Below are 17215 nucleotides of genomic sequence, written 5' to 3' on the forward strand. Positions count from 1 at the left end.
AATCTGGCTAGTGGGACATTGCCTAGTAAAACACTATGTGAGCAAGGATGGTTGACCTTAGGGAGATCAACATCCACCATTCTAGAGCAATGCCCCCTGGGAAATATTCAAAGCATGTGATGGTGTCTCCGCAGGCCTTCTTATCAGACTTTATATAAATGAGTACTTTAAATAATATATGTATGTTATATTTTTTATTATAGAGTTTTTAAGAGAATGTTGGTTGGTTTGTTTTTTAATTCATTACTAATATAAAATAATTTGCATAAACCATAAGTATCATAGCTTAGCATTGCCACAATCTGTGTAATCCAGAAATTCCCCCAAACCCCATCACCCTATGGCTAAGCTTGAGGGACCTGGATGTGTTCCCTCCTGCCTCAGCTAGTCTATTGAACTCCAATCACAAGGCAATGAATCTGCACTTTGTGTCCTCTGATCCAGCTGTTCAGTAGAATGCTCTGATGTACATTGTGTCGGCTGATAAGTTAACGCTTTGCTGCTGTCTAAGCACAGCTCGGGTTGTGGGGCTCCACAATGCTGAGATCCTAACCTTGTTTGCTCTCTCTTCAAGCAGATGCAGTAAGTTATATCTACTCCCAGATCCCTGACATCACAAACCTCTACTCGCATCCACCAGAAACGTCTCACGTGTGTGACGGAACAACAAGGGCACCTGGTGAGTATCCTAAACCCTACTGGCTATTTCCGTTACTTTTACCTTTCTAAAACGTTAGTGGATGGTTGGTGAATAAAGTGATACATTTTTGGTGAATTTAATTGGTTGTAAACTGAAGTGAAAAAAAACCTCTTGCGTTCTGAGAGCTGCACCTGGAAAAGGTATGAATCATATTGTAGGCTTTTCGCTTTTATTGATGATTTATTCATTACATCACTCACCTAGCACCAGGTTGGTACAGAATACATTTTTAAAGGCGAAACAGGTGGATATTGGTCACTGCTACACACTGGGTTTTGCTTCCTTCCACCCATACCATGCCCATTCATCTGTTTGTATGGTCTACAACCCCAGGACAGTCATCAAGTTACTTCTTGTGATAGAATAAAGCTTTGAGGAGTGACTTACTGATAAGTATCCCCCATTTTATTATTAAGCATATAACCCATATAATACATTTGGTACATGTAATTTACACCATGTTTTTGGCATAATTTCTGAGAGCTCTCGCAGACAATCTACTCAGTAAATTACCCTCATTACTTCTGCTTTTTATGCGCTAAGGACTAAGAAAATATATATTTAATTTATATAAAAAAATCTACAATTTGTGTGCAGGTAAATTGTATTTTTTTGGCTTTCAATAAAACAAGCATACACTGAATGTATTGGATTTTTGGGTTAATACATTTATCAGCAGTATAATTTGCAGCAGTTGCAGATTTCTTTTATTACCTAAATACGTAAAACACGTAAATATTAGTGTTCACAGCAGCTACTGATTCTATATAATTACACTTCTATAAGTATTGTCATTCACCTGCATAAAATGATGCATTTTTTTCCCTAAAATACCGTAACTTATTTACCTATTTCAGGGGCAAAACAAAATGTAACTAATGTTACAGATACAACACGCTATTCAACATGTTATATATGATGACCGTCTCACTGTATCTGCCAAATGAAATCACTTACTGTTTCATCGACCACTATGGTATTTAGAAAAAAAGGAAAATACACTTTTTAAAGAACAAGTTGACATTTTCATACTTTATGATACATACAACTTTTGATGACTGTACTCAGTCTTTGGATGAATGGTACCCAAAAATGTCATGAAATGTCAACTCTTCCTGTAAAAAAAAAAAGTCTAAGACATCTACAGTTGAATCAATAACTTTACATAAACTATCTAAAAAGACACATCTGCATGTTTTTCTCACTATCTGACATGAAATGAGTTTTAGGTCAATTAGGAACCAAAATTATTTATATTTGCCACATGCTAGAATAATGGGAGTGAGAATGTTTTAAGGCATTTTTATTACTTTCTGCAAAGTCAAAAGTTTACATACACTTAAGGCTGCTTTACACGGTACGACCGATTGTGCGATTTCACAATCGATCATACCCGCCCCCGTACTTTTTGCGTCACGGGCAAATTGCTGCCCGTGTCGCACAAAGACGTTAAAGCGCCGTCACACACACTTACCTGCTGTGCGACCTCGATGTCGGCAGCGAACATCCACTTCCTGGAGTGGGAGGGACGTTCGGCGTCACATCGACGTCACACGGCAGCCGGCCAATAGAAGCGGAGGGGCGGAGATGAGCGGGACATAAACATCCCTCCCACCTCCTTCCTTCTGCATTGCCGGCGGCGACCGCGTGACGCAGGTAAGCTGCTGTCCATCGTTCCCGGGGCGTCACACAGAGCGGCGTGTGCTACCCCAAGAACGATGAACAATTAAATTAAACGAGATTATGAAACCGAGCGACGAGTACACGACTCACGATTTTTGAGCGATACTGCGTCGCTCGGAGGTGTCACACTGCCCGACGTCGCATGCGATGCCGGAAGTGCGTCACAAAATCCGTCACCCCGACGATCTATCGTACGATAGATCGTCTCGTGTAAAGCAGCCTTTAGAGTACTTTGCCTTTAAACAATATGGGACATCCCATCTTATGATGTCATGTCTTTGGAAGCTTCTGATAGGTTTATTGGCAACATCTGAGTTAATTAGAGACACACCTGTGGATGTATTTTAATATACACCTGAAACACATTGCTTTTTTTGTGTAGCATAATGAGAAAGTCAAAAGAATTCAGCCAAGATTTCAGGAAGAGAATTGTGGACTTGCACAAGTCTGGTTCATCCTTGGGTGCAATTTCCAGATACCTGAAGGTGCCTTATTCATGTGTACAAACATTTATATGCAAGTACAAACAAGATGGGAATTTCCAGCCATCATACTGCTCAGAATGGAAACAGGTTCTGTGTACCAGAGATGAACGTGCTTTTGTCAGACATGTGCATATCAACCCAAGAACAAAAGCAAAACACCTTGTGAAGATGCTGGCGGAAGCTGGTAAGATTGTGTCATTATCCGCAGTGAAACAAGTACTGTATCAACATGGGCTGAAAGACTACTCTGCAAGGAAAGAGCCATTACTCTAAAAGAAAAAAACAAGATTAATGTTTGCATATGCACACAGGAACATAGACCTTAATTTTTGGAGACATGTCCTGTGGTCTGACTAAACTAAAATTGAACTGTTTGGCCATAATGACCATCGTTATGTTTGGAGGAAAAAGAGAGAAGCTTTGAAGCCTAAGAATACCATCCTAACTGTGAAACACAGAGGTGGTAGCATCATGTTATGGGGTTGTTTTGCTGCAGGATGGACTGGTACATTTCACAAAATAGATGGCATCATGAGGAAAGAAGATTATGTGGCAACTAGAAGGTGGCCCGATTCTACGCATCGGGTATTCTAGAATTTACGCATTGTGTAGTTCATGTATGATTTTTGTTATATATATATATATATATATATATATAGATATATAGATGTTGTTGTGTGTAGTTACCAAGTGTTTGTGTAGGGCGCTGTACATGTTCTGGGTGTTGTCTGGTTTTGGCGGGGGGTGAGAGCGGTGTTGTATGTGTGTTGCGTGTGTTGCATTGTTTGTGGAGCGTTGTGTGTGTGTGTGTTGCGCGGTTTGTGTGGGTGTGGTGTGTTTTGGGGGGAGGTATGTTTTGTGCAATGTGTGTGTTGTGCGGTATGTGCGTATATTTATGTAATTTATGTATGCCGCGGTGTTTGTGTGTTGGGTGTTGTGTGTGTGCGGCGTTGTCTGTGTGTGTGGGTGTCTGTGTAGGGCGGTGTTTGAGGTTCCCAGTGTGTGTGTGGTGTGTTGTGTGTGTGTGTGTGTTGGTGGGAGGTGTGCACCTCCCATCATGCTCCATCCCCCATGCTGCGCACCCCCCATCGTGCCCCATCCCCCATGCTGCGCACCCCCCATCGTTCTCCATCCCCATGCTGCCCAACCCCCATCGTGCTCCATCCCCTATGCTGCGAATTCCCCATTGTGCTCCATCCCCGATGCTGCACACCCCCCATCGTGCTCCATCCCCCATGCTGCGCACTCCCCATCGTGCTCCATCCCCGATGCTGCGCACCCCCCATCGTGCTCCATCTCCCATGCTGCGTACTCCCCATCGTGCTCCATCCCCCATGCTGTGCACTCCCCATCGTGCTCCATCCTCCATGCTGCGCATTCCCCATCGTGCTCCATCCCCCATGCTGCGCACCCCCCATCGTGCTCCATCCCCCATGCTGCGCACCCCCCATCGTGCTCCATCCCCCATGCTGCGCACCCCCCCATCGTGCTCCATCCCCCATGCTGCGCACCCCCCATCGTGCTCCATCCCCCATGCTGCGCACCCCCATCATGCTCCATCCCCCATGCTGCGCACCCCCCATCGTGCTCCATCCCCCATGCTGCGCACCCCCCATCGTGCTCCATCCCCCATGCTGCACACTCCCCATCGTGCTCCATCCCCCATGCTGCACACTCCCCCATCGTGCTCCATCCCCCATGCTGCGCACCCCCCCATCGTGCTCCATCCCCCATGCTGCACACCCCCATCGTGCTCCATCCCCCATGCTGCGCACTCCCCATTGTGCTCCATCCCCCATGCTGTACACTCCCCATTGTGCTCCATCCTCCATGCTGCGCACTCCCCATCGTGCTCCATATTCCCATGTTGCGCACCCCCCATCGTGCTCCATCCCCCATGCTGCGCACCCCCCATCGTGCTCCATCCCCCATGCTGCGCACCCCCCATCGTGCTCCATCCCCCATGCTGCGCACCCCCCATCGTGCTCCATCCCCCATGCTGCACACTCCCCATCGTGCTCCATCCCCCATGCTGCGCACTCCCCATTGTGCTACATCCCCCATGCTGCGCACCCCCCATCGTGCTACATTCCCCATGCTGTGCACCCCATCGTGCTCCATCCCCCATGCTATAATAGTTCTCCTATTATACTCAGAGAGGAGTATAATAGGAGGACTATAATAGGAGGAGTAGTCCTGGGGGGAGAAGAGTATAATGCCGGCTCCCTGCACATGTGTACCGGGATCCGGTGTACGCTGGTAACTATAATACACATCGGGTAACTAAGGGACCTTAGTTACCCGATGTGTATAATGGTTACCAGCGTTCACCGGCTCCGTCACGATCCCAGCATTGCAAGGTTATGTCTGGCGCTGCTGTGATCGTGACGGAGCCGGTGTACACTGGTAACTATGATACACATCGGGTAACCAAGGGACCTTAGTTACCCGATGTGTATAATGGTTACCAGCGTTCACCGGCTCCGTCACGATCCCAGCATCGCAAGGTTATGTCTGGCGCTGCTGGGATCGTGACGGAGCCGGTGTACACTGGTAACTATGATACACATCGGGTAACCAAGGGACCTTAGTTACCCGATGTGTATAATGGTTACCAGCGTTCACCGGCTCCGTCACGATCCCAGCAGCGCAAGGTTATGTCTGGCGATGCGTGCGGAGGGCCGAGGCCAGCGGGCAATCCATGCGGAGGACGGGGCCAGGCCGAGGCGAGCGACCAATCCGTGGGGGGGGGGTGGAGCCGAGGCGAGCGGCCAATCCGTGCGGGGGGGCGGGGCCATGGAGAGCCCAGCGGCCAATCAGCTTTGTGTCACCGTAAGGACACAATTTTGGAGCAAGACAGACAGATAGACAGACAGACAGAATAAGGCAATTATATATATAGATACTGAAGCAACATCTCAAGACATCAGCTAGGAACTTAAAGCTTGGGCGGAAATAGGTCTTCCAAATGGACAATGACCTGAAGCATACTGCCAAACTGGTTACAAAGTGGCTTAAGGATAACAAAGTTAATGTTTTGGAGTGGCCATCACAAAACCCTGAGCTCAATTCTGTTGAAAATTTATGGGCAAAGCTGAAAAGGCAGGTGCGAGCAAGGGGACCTACAAACATGGATCAGTTACACTAGTTCTGTCAGGAGGAATAGGCCCAAATTCCTACCAACTATTGTGAGACGCTTGTGGAAGGAGATCCAAAATGTTTGACCCAATTCATACAGTTTAAGGGCAATGGTACCAAATACTAATGAAACGTATGTAAACATTTTAATGCAGAAAGTAATAAAAATGCCTTAAAACCTTCGCTCTCTCATTATTCTGTCATTTGGCAAATATAAATAATTTTGGTTCCTAATTGACCTAAAACAGGAAAGGTTTATTCTGATTTCATGTCAGATAGTGAGAAAAACATGCAGATGTGTCATTTTGGATAGTGTATGTAAACTTCTGGGTTCAACTGTACAGTATCAAAATAAAAAAATGAAAATGCAATAACATAATGTAGCACAAATAATATATATTTTTAAAGTGTTTTAATTTGGGTTTGGGTAAAGATGTCACACTTATTAAATTTGGCACCCAATTAGTAAAATTATTGTAATAATTATGTGGAACCGTGAATTCCCAAAAAAAAACCAAAATCCAACAAACCATAATCTTGCACCCACCTTCAGCAAAGGAATAAATAATCTTCCAAAATAGATTCCTTATAGCCCACACAAATAAAACAGGCTTATTTGCCATCAGGTAAACTAAAGTTCTTTCTGATTAGATTTTAACCTGTTCAAGTGATTTTCTGTGTTAAGCAGCATCAGCGATGTCTTTATGCTACATATCGCCCCTGTCTATTAAAATAATAAATATAACCAACATGTTTGGACATTCTGTGCAGCCATGCTATTGGGAGGGCCAAGGGTGATTGCTGCCACAGAATGAACCTTTTGTGCATATTTACACCCTTCTAACTACTTGTTTGGTTTTTTTTCCAATAGCAATCATGAGGGCAGTGTAAGGTTTTAGGCGTTAGGAGCCATCTATATATTATTTGTTATAACCCTATTAGCATCAACGATGTGGTCTACAAGTGACGGTACTTCTGAAAATTCTAAATTATCGTATGACCATACAGTGTAATAAAGTCTGACCAAACTCAAGCTACAGTAAATTCCATTTATTCTGCATCATTGGCACTTGATAGGCCTGGATCATCAGATTTTCAGATTATACTATAGTAGATATAAAACTTTGAAACCTATAAAGATTTCTTCACACAAAAATGTTAACTCTAAATCTGTTACAATACTTTTGATTTTTTTGACAAATTTTAAATCACATTGTTGGCTCTGTTCAGTTTGGTTGGGGAAGTCTTCACTATTTTCCAATTCTTGTCTGGAAAGTGGTGAATAGAGAGAAAGTGGAAGGAGAAAAAGAAAAAAGTAGACCAAGGATTGTGTGTATAACAATATATCATGACCTTGTATACATTTTTGTTATGACCACAAAAAAAGACAACAATACAAAAGATATCAAGAATATAAAATGAATTAAGGTCTCATTCAGACTTCTGTGTGGCGCAAACGTGTTGCATGCATTTTTTCACCGATATCACACATGCCCATTATAGCCTATGGTGCTATTCATATGTTGGTGTTTTTTCACGGACTGTGTGTCTGTGCAAAACACACAGAGACATGTCTGTTTTATTCCCGCAGCATGAAAGATAATAGCCAATACAATTCTATAGGTCAGTAAAAAACACGCTGAAACTGTTTAAACACAGGCATATGAATGAGGCCTAAGGGCTCATGTGCACGTAACTGCTGATTCTTCTGCAGCGATTTGACAGCACATGTGTGCGCTTCAAATCGCTGCAGAATGAATGCAGTATTTTTGTTAAAAAAAAGCCGATTTCATGCGTTCGAGATGCTGCCCCCACCATAGACAGAGCGGGAGCTGCATCCAGAACGCACAAATAATTAACATGCTGCTTTTAGGAACGCACGGATTTGGGTCAAAATTTTAGCACCCAAATCGCTCCGTTCATAAAAGCATCATGCACACGTGTCATGCACAATCTACATAGATTGTGCTGGGGATGCAGGACGCATGCATTTACGCTGCAGTGCAATACGCAGCGTAAATGCATGTAAGTACGCAACGTGTGCACAAGCCCTAAATGGGTTTTCAGGTTCCACTTATATTTCTGCAGTGACTCTGAGACTAAACATTGCTGAATCCTGACAGTGTGTTATTTGCATACTGTCAAGATTTCACTTTTTTTGCCAACTTCATCTGTCATCATTTGACTGCAAGTATGCAATTTATATAATTGTTGCAATATGCCAATTAGCTTCTCATTTGCTTCTCTCACGTTGCTAGTCAGTACCTGACCACAGGTATGCAAATCTCATACATGCAGCCATGTGAAGATTGCTCAAGCTGCCAAAAAGGTGTAATCTTAACAGTATGCAAATGGCACACTGTCGGGATTTGGAAATCTGCAGCATGACTGTAAAAATTTCTGTGAAGGCTGGAAAACCCCTTTAAATTCTTATACTGTTCATAAACCGAAGCATCAAACAAGCCTTTATCATGGTGGATATTACAGTGTATCAGCTTTGAGGTTTTCTCTTAATTTATAAATGTAACCCAATCTACAGAAGTTGATTAATTTCCTAAATCAGGTCACAAGTTGAACTTTAATATAGACCAGTGTTCAGCACACAATCAGCGCTTCATGAACGTTCATGCTGTTCATGGCCTGAATGTTCGCAAACTGTGTACAGTTCTCTGGTGAAGCAACTGCATGTTAAAATCTATAGGAGCTCCGAAAAAAGTTGCAGTGCTTGGATAGCTTTCTATAGCTCCCATATACATCAGTGTAGCCACATCTTCAGTGTGCTTTAAAGGGAACCTGTCTGGTCCACTGACTGTCCCCAGCCATTTCTATAGCAGTAAGCTAATTACTGTATGTAACTTACTACAATGTTTGAAGAATATCGTTTTATCCTGCAGCATGGCATTTTTTTTTAGACATCTTTTTATTGAATTTTAACAGAATTACTTTTGCAATCTGCTCTTATACAAAGAGCATTCCATTGATGACATTAAGCATGGCATTTTCTAATGAGGCAGGACTAGTCTAGTGAGGCGTATCTTCAACTGTAGTAGTACCTCGGATCCTTTAATCACACCTCCCTGGGCATGATTGACAGCCTGCATAATGGTCCTGCCATAACAGCGATTTAATGCAGGCTGTCAATCAAGCCCACAGAGCTGTGAATAGAGGATGCAGGATGGAGATACCCAACGTGTCTAGTCCAGTCTCACTAGAATAAGCGAGACTGCAGAATAAAACTGCTGTCTTCAAGTACTGCATTAAGTGAAATAGAACACTTTAGGGCCGGTTTCAGATGTCCGTGTTTCAGGTACGTGTGACATCTGTTTTTAACACGGATGCCACACGTACCCATGTTATTTTATGAAGTTATACACACATCTGTGTTTTCACACGGACCATGTGAGCCCTCGTGGCCCCGCACGCACACACAGAGACATGTCCACTTTTCCTCCGGCATCACGGGTGTCACACGGATCGCACACTGATGTGATCTGTGTGACATCAGTGTTACACGTACTGGAGAAAACACGTGTCTTTGAAATAAAAAGATTTTCTATATTGACCTCTATGCAGAGCTTTTTTCTTCAGCCTTGCTGTCTACTGCTTCTGACCCCCGCTAATTATGCTTATTGAATATTCACTGCACCTTAGACCTGGAAGCAGGAGCTTTGCCGGGGACAGCATTGCTAAGGACAGCATCGCCGATGACAGGTGAGTATCCGCAGTGTGTGTAGTGATGTCCAGGAGTTCATCGAAGTTCCCAGTGAACTCTGATGAACCCATGAAGTCACCGTCGTGACACTCACTGTAGCATGGGTATTGCGGGGATGTCATCAGGAGGTCATTAGAGTTCATGATGACAGGCAAGGGGCCAGAGGTAAAAAAATAAAAGAAAACCCTGTCTTTTTTATTAATTAATTTGGGGCTTTTGCCAATTGGCTTTATTTTGGATCCTCCTTGACATGTAACTTGTTTAAAGTGTTTAAAGATGTAGAATAGTCTAGAGCACCACTTATAGCATGATTTATGAATCGAAGGAGATTCAGATGAGCCATTAGGAAAAACTATCTGACAGTGAGGGCAGAGAGTGGAACAGGCTACCGTGGGTGGTAGTGAGCTCTCCATCAATGGAAATCTTCAAGCGGAAGCTGGATAAACATAGCTGTGATGATTTCAGAAAACCCGCACTCGCAGGGGGTTGGACCTGATGGCCCTTGAGGTCCCTTCCAACTCTACCATTCTATGAACAACTCTTGCTATTTTTCTAATATATTTAAACATAGTTTATTTGATAAATACAGTATGTCCTAGATTGTGAAAACTTGCATTCCTCGGTGGGTGGTTCTATATAATACTGACCATATCACAGCATTTCAGTACTTTCTATAAGGCCTCAATCAGACTTTTTCTCTGGAGAGGTTTTCTCGTATGAATTCTATCTATGTTTTCCATGGATAAAACTCAAATCTGTGAAACTATATCGAGTATTTCACATTCACAATTTTTTTTCCTAAGGCCCGTTTCACACGTCAGTGAAAAACAGTGACGTTTTTCACTGGCGTGTAAAACACGCACATGTCCCTGCGTGTGCCGTGAATCCCGGCACACGTGGGTTGTCTTAAGTGCAATCCGGGCTCCGTTCTCCGTGGCCCGTGATTGCACTTAGAGATTCACTCACCTGCGCCCGCTCCCGCTGTCCGTGGTGCTGAATCCTCCCGCGACGCAGCATCCGGCCGGCGGTGACCCCTGCAGGAGCTGCTTCCGGGTCGGCTGTGTCGCGCATAATGAATATGCGCGACAGTAATCATCCGGCACAGAAGGAGCAAGCTGCACGGGCTGCAGAGGACATCGCTGGACGCCGGGTGAGTTAAAATGTTTTTTATTTTAAAAGTACGTTTTTTTCTGGCACGTGTTTCACAGACCACACCACTGCGTGGTCCGTGGAACATCAGTGATGCCATAAAAAAATGGACATGTCTCCGTGCAGCAATCACGCACACGCGGGTACGCTGGACAGAGACACGTGCAGTGACAAATCACTGACGTGTGAGCAGACCCATTCATTATAATGGGTCTGCGTATGTCCGTGATTCTGGTACGTTTAAAAAAAAGCACAAACATACCAGAATCACTGACGTGTGAAAGGGGCCTAAGAGTGATCAGTAATAATAAACACAAAAAACAGAGACTTATCTGATATTGATCCGATTGTCAGATAAAACTTGCCATTGAAATGTTTGATAGGAGAAGCTTGAGAAACCTCCATTAGTGTTTTCCAACATGGACTTCTGACCAAACTCTGATGACACTTTGATCAAAAACACTGATGCAAGTGTAAGGCAGGCTTTGTACAGTACACCAATAATTGTCACTTGGTGGTGTTAGGAAGGAAGCATAATAAATGCAGACGATGGAAGACTGGTAGGAAACAGTATATAAATGACTACTGTAACATCTTTAGGTGCTGGTTGTTCTAGATGCCTCCTGCTGACAATTGCACTGTTCATAAAATATATCCTATATTTATTCATTGTACCCTCCGAGGCTTGGTTCATTTGCTGACCTAAAATTCTTGGTCTGACTTTTGGTTATCGCTTTGTAATCTACAACGTTTGTTGTGCCTTGCTCCAGACAATGGATGTCAGATGCATTTATCATCATGTTGTGTCTTTTCTTTAACATGTCTGCCTCTGTAAATATCCTAAACACTAAGGATGCATTAAAGGGTTAGAGCACTGAACTGAAACCCTCCTCGCTATGAAAGAATGAATGAAGACTGTGAAAATTAAGTTTCTCTACTTCCATTTATTCTGTCCTTTCCATAAGGCGGGCTTTGCACGTTGCAACATCGGTAACAATGTGTTACCGATGCTGCAGCGATAGTCCCGCCCCCGTCGCACGTTCGATATATAGTGAAAGCTGCCGTAGCGATTATTATCGCTACGGCAGCTTTACACGCACATACCTGCCGTGCGACGTCCCTCTGGCCGGCGACCCGCCTCCTTCCTTAGGGGGCGGGTCGTGCGGCGTCACAGTGACGTCACACGGCAGGCGGCCAATTGAAGTGGAGGGGCGGAGATGAGCAGGATGTAAACATCCCGCCCACCTCCGTCCTTCTCATTGCAGCCGGGAGGCAGGTAAGGTGAAGTTCCTCGCTCCTGCGGCTTCACACACAGCGATGTGTGCTGCCGCAGGAGTGAGGAACTACATCGTACCTGTCGCTCCCCCGGCATTATGGAAATGTCGGAGGCTGCAGCGATGATACGATGACGACGATTTTGCGCTCGTTCATCGTATCATCTAGGATTTACACACTACGACATCGCAAGTGACGCCGGATGTGCGTCACTTTCGATTTGACCCCACCGACATCGCACCTGCGATGTCGTAGTGTGCAAAGCCCGCCTTACAATGTCCTTTAGAACAAATCAGAGTCTGTTCTGTCATCCTGACAACTGAAAACAAGAAGCGCATGCCAATAATAAGATAAGACTAAGAAGTACTTTGCACGCTGCGACATCGCTAGCCGATGGTAGCGATGCCGAGCACGATAGTCCCCGCCCCCGTCGCAGGTGCGATATCTTGTGATAGCTGCCATAGTGAAAATTATCGCTACGGCAGCTTCACACGCACTTACCTGCCCTGCGACATCACTCTGGCCGGCGACCCGCCTCCTTCCTAAGGGGGCGGGTCGTGCGGCATCACAGGCAGGCGGCCAATAGAAGCGGAGGGGTGGAGATGAGCGGGACGTAAACATCCCACCCACCTCCTTCCTTCCTCATTGCAGGCAGGACGCAGGTAAGGAGATGTTCCTCGCTCTTGCGGCTTCATACACAGCGATGTGTGCTGCCGCAGGAACGAGGAACAACATCGTACCTGTCGCTGCAGCGAAATTATGGAAATGACCGTCACTACACAGATCACCGATTTTCAACGCTTTTGCGATCGTTTATCGGTGATTCTAGGCTTTACACATTGCGATGTTGTTACCGGCGCAGGATGTGCGTCACTTTCGATTTGACCCCGAAGAGATCGCAGTAGTGATGTCGCAACGTGCAAAGCCCCCCTAAGGATCACATCATATTTTGTGGCTCTCCTGAAGAAGTAGGCATAACTGATAGAATAACCAACTAGTTATGGCCTGAGAAGGGCCTTATCTTTCTGTTGTGCTTATATCTCATCCATCTTCTATATATACACTACTTGTCCATGACTCTTGATGTTTCTTAATTACTGATAGTTCATGTTTCCTAATCAATGCTAAAACAAAAATAACATCACAAAAAAGACAAATAAAACAACTTTTATTGCCAAGAAAACAAAACAAGGCATTTAAAATCTATCACAGTAAGGGCTCGGTACCACTTGCGTTTTGCACGGATGAGTGCAATCTGATAAAACATCAGACTGCACTCGCACCAGTACAAAACTATGGGGCAGTGTCCATCTGCTATTGATTTCTCATACCATATCGGCCTGAGAAATGAATCGCAGCATGCTACGTTTGGCAGCGAGTCTCGGCTCAAACGCCCCCATACAAGCCTATGGGAGCGTGTGAAATGTCGCACTGTACTCGCATGTCATCTCATCACAGTGCGATATACGCAGAGTCCAGCTGGGGAGGAGATGGCGAGAAAGTGCTCCCTCCCTCTTCTCCGCAGCTGTGATACGATCGCAAGATCAAATCACAGTCGCATGACCCTCAGCTGACACTTGCAGCAGAGGGTCATTAGCATATCCCTTCTGATGCTCTCACATCGGAAGCTATGCGTAAGTAGAACCGAGGCCTCAGTGAGGTATAATTTTCAGTACATGAATTGTTCCAGTCAATCCTATCATTTAGAAACAAATGGGTTGGCCATCTGAAAAAGTGTGACGCCAAATATTATGTCACCAAATATCCACATTAGATAAGTATTTTTAGCCTCAGAGCATTTTGGGTGTAGGAAATGACACATTCATCTTAGGAAAAATATGCATGATATTAACGATCACTCATTACAGCTCTAGATCCATGTCATGGCACCCTTATCACTGTCTTTGACTTTTATACCTTCAAAGTAGGGCTCTACAGCTTAGAAAAGTCCTTCAGTTAAAGGGAATTTATTAGCAGGTTTTTGCTATTTAATCAGAGAGCAGCATACTGTTGGGGTAGAGAGCCTAATTCCAGGGATGAATCACTTACCAGGCTGTGTGCAGTAGTTACAATATCATCAGGAGATTATCACAGGTGGACTAAAGGCCCCGTCACACTAAGCAACATCGCTAGCAACATCGCTGCTAACGAACAACTTTTGTGACGTTGCTAGCGATGTTGCTGTGTGTGACATCCAGCAACAACCTGGCCCCTGCTGTGAGGTCGTTGGTTGTTGCTGAATGTACTGGGCCATTTTTTAGTTGTTGCTCTCCCGCTGTGAAGCACAGATCGCTGTGTGTGACAGCGAGACAGCAACAACTGAATGTGCAGGCAGCAGGAGCCGGCTTCTGCGGAGGCTGGTAACCACAGTAAACATCCGGTAACCAAGAAGCCCTGTCCTTGGTTACCCGGTATTTACCTTTGTTACCAGCCTCCGCCGCTCTCACTGTCAGTGCCGGCTCCTGCTCTGTGCACATGTAGCTGCAGGACACATCGGGTTAATTAACCCGATGTGTGCTGTAACTAGGAGAGCAGGGAGCCAGCGCTAAGCAGTGTGCGCTGCTCCCTGCTCTGTGCACATTTAGCTGCAGCACACATCGGGTAATTAACCCGATGTGTGCTGTAACTAGGAGAGCAGGGAGCCAGCGCTCAGTGTGCGCTGCTCCCTGCTCTCTGCACGTGTAGCTCCGTGCACTGGTAACCAAGGTAAATATCGGTTTGGTTACCCAATATTTACCTTAGTTACCAAGCGCAGCATCTTCCACGCGGCGCTGGGGGCTGGTCACTGGTTGCTGGTGAGCTCACCAGCAACTCGTGCAGCGACGCTCCAGCGATCCCTGCCAGGTCAGGTTGCTGGTGGGATCGCTGGAGCGTCGCAGTGTGACATCTCACCAGCAACCTCCTAGCAACTTACCAGCGATCCCTATCGTTGTTGGGATCGCTGGTAAGTTGCTTAGTGTGACTGGACCTTAAATCTCATATGCAGGTCAGTTAGGTTAATCTCTAATCTGTGTAACCCCACCCCACCACTGATTGGCAGCTAGCTGACAATGCACAGTGTGCACAAGAAGCTGACAATCATTGCTATGGGCAGGGTTATACATAACTCAGCATTCTATCCATTGCTACATAAAGCAGAGAAAACAGGGATTATATAAAAACTACACCAACCAGTCCAGTAAGTGTTAGATCAGAGGAATCAGGATTTCTGCCCCTATTATTATGCAGCTCTCAGATTACATGGTAAAAACCTGCTGACTTGTGTTGAGTGAGCAATACCATTCTCGTTTCTCAAAACGTGTAGTTGGATGCTCGATTGGGCGCGACTTGTATACTAAGTATAATAGATCTTGTGTAAAAATGCTCGAGTCCCCCGTTGACTTCCATTATACCCAGTACTTGAGTCGAACCCGTCTGAGCGTCCAACATGCTTATTTCGAGTACTGAGCACCCGAGCATGGTAGTGCTCTCTCATTACTACTGCTGACAGATTCCCTTTAAACTGCAGACACTGGAAGTTGTGATTTAAGACTGAGGCCACACGGGGATTTGTGCGAATGCTCGCATGACACTCAGCACATGCTCGCAGCACAGCGGAAGCTGAGTGTCATGTGTCTGTGGTCCAATCGTGCGATCAGACTACAGTTGCGGAGTGGGGGGCTGTCACTGCGGAGGAGAGGGAGGGATTTATCCCCCTATCTCCTCCGTTACCGGCTAATGCAAGAATCGCACGGCTCTCATGTTACACCGGTGTAATGCGAGTGCAGTGCGATGTTTCTCTCGCCCCATAGACTTGAATGGGTGTGAGTGGAACAGGAATGCATTCCACTCGTAGCATGCTGTGACTGTTTTCTCGGTCCGATTAGGACTGAGAAAATAATTGCCCATGGGTGCTGCCCCATAGAGTAATATTGATCCGAGTGGAATAAGATTTTTTTTATTGCATTCCACTCACTCCGTTTTTCTTGCCGTGTGTCCTAGGCCTTAGGAATAAAAATTGATCTCATAGTTTTGGTGATATGTTGTCCATAAACGTGTAAGAATTTCCCAATTTAAGCTAAAAACACAAATTATTTGCTATGTTAAGTCCCCTGTACTACGTCTCTTGGGCTGCACTAGAACATTGTGAACTGTTACGTCACACAATTGCAGTGGGGTTGAGGACACTGGGCACACATGATCATATGTTCTCACATAACTGCTTGGCCCTCCTGCAATGATGCACAATATGACTCCAATTCTTCCTCTGCTCATTATCGCCATACTCTCTTGGAATTCAAAAATTTTCCTTTCAGCCCTGGCTCCTCTACTTATGTCCAAGCCCCCACTATATGTTGCTTTTGGAATGGTATTATTCTGACAAATAAATTGTTGCATTAGGTGATCTGATTGACTGATGGTCTATCAAAGCTGAACAACAGGGTGTAGGGTGCTTTATATGGAGTGCTAGTCAAAAGGTCACATTTTTGAAAAAAATTCTAGTAGAAGGCCAGTAATTAATAGTTTTCCTGTACACTGTGCTAATATAAAGATTAGATTGTACATTGGGAATGCTCACTTAGAAATTTGACTCCATTATATTAAACGGTAATACCAATATATGATAAGTTTATTGGTATAAAACTGATTTAGTGATTCAGCCATTTTACATCTGATCAATCAGTCATGAGGTCCACCATGTTTACACATTAAATGAACCCTTATGATAACTGTAGTTTTAACGGGAAGAAAAAATGGGGTCACTATCACTAATATCACCGAACAGATGTGTGGTTGTCTTAAAGGGGTTGTGCCACCAACAACATATACCACTTATCCACAGGATAGATGATGAATGTTTCATTGCTTGGGGATTGATTACTAAGACCTCCACTGACCATGCGAATGGGAGTTCCAAAGTCCTCTGTGTACATGAAGTCCTAGTGATCATGTGTGACCACTGCTCCATTAACTGCATATATACAGTAAAGGTTTAGTCAGATATTGAAGAAGATATGTAAAATAAGAATGCTTTAAAACATAGAAGTGTTAATAGTTTATTTTTATCAATTAACAAAATGAAAAGTGAATGAA

The 17215-nt window shown here is 44.7% G+C and overlaps 1 protein-coding gene and 1 long non-coding RNA gene across 4 annotated transcripts in view; one reads left to right on the forward strand and one right to left on the reverse strand.

The window, feature by feature from the left end:
- LOC142243723 (paralemmin-1-like) overlaps positions 1 to 17215 on the forward strand; it is a 240595-nt gene that overhangs the window by 219633 nt on the left and 3747 nt on the right. The window contains exon 6 of one of the 2 annotated variants that reach the window (XM_075315917.1): positions 575 to 679. In XM_075315917.1, coding sequence (XP_075172032.1) covers positions 575 to 679 — 105 coding nt within the window. The remainder of the gene's footprint in view (positions 1 to 574; positions 680 to 17215) is intronic. The other variant, XM_075315924.1, reaches the window with a different exon arrangement.
- The window catches only part of LOC142243732 (uncharacterized), a 306491-nt gene that overhangs the window by 149165 nt on the left and 140111 nt on the right, over positions 1 to 17215 (reverse strand). The window lies entirely within an intron of this gene.

Source organism: Anomaloglossus baeobatrachus, chromosome 1 (genome assembly GCF_048569485.1).
Source record: "Anomaloglossus baeobatrachus isolate aAnoBae1 chromosome 1, aAnoBae1.hap1, whole genome shotgun sequence".
NCBI lineage: Eukaryota > Metazoa > Chordata > Amphibia > Anura > Aromobatidae > Anomaloglossus > Anomaloglossus baeobatrachus.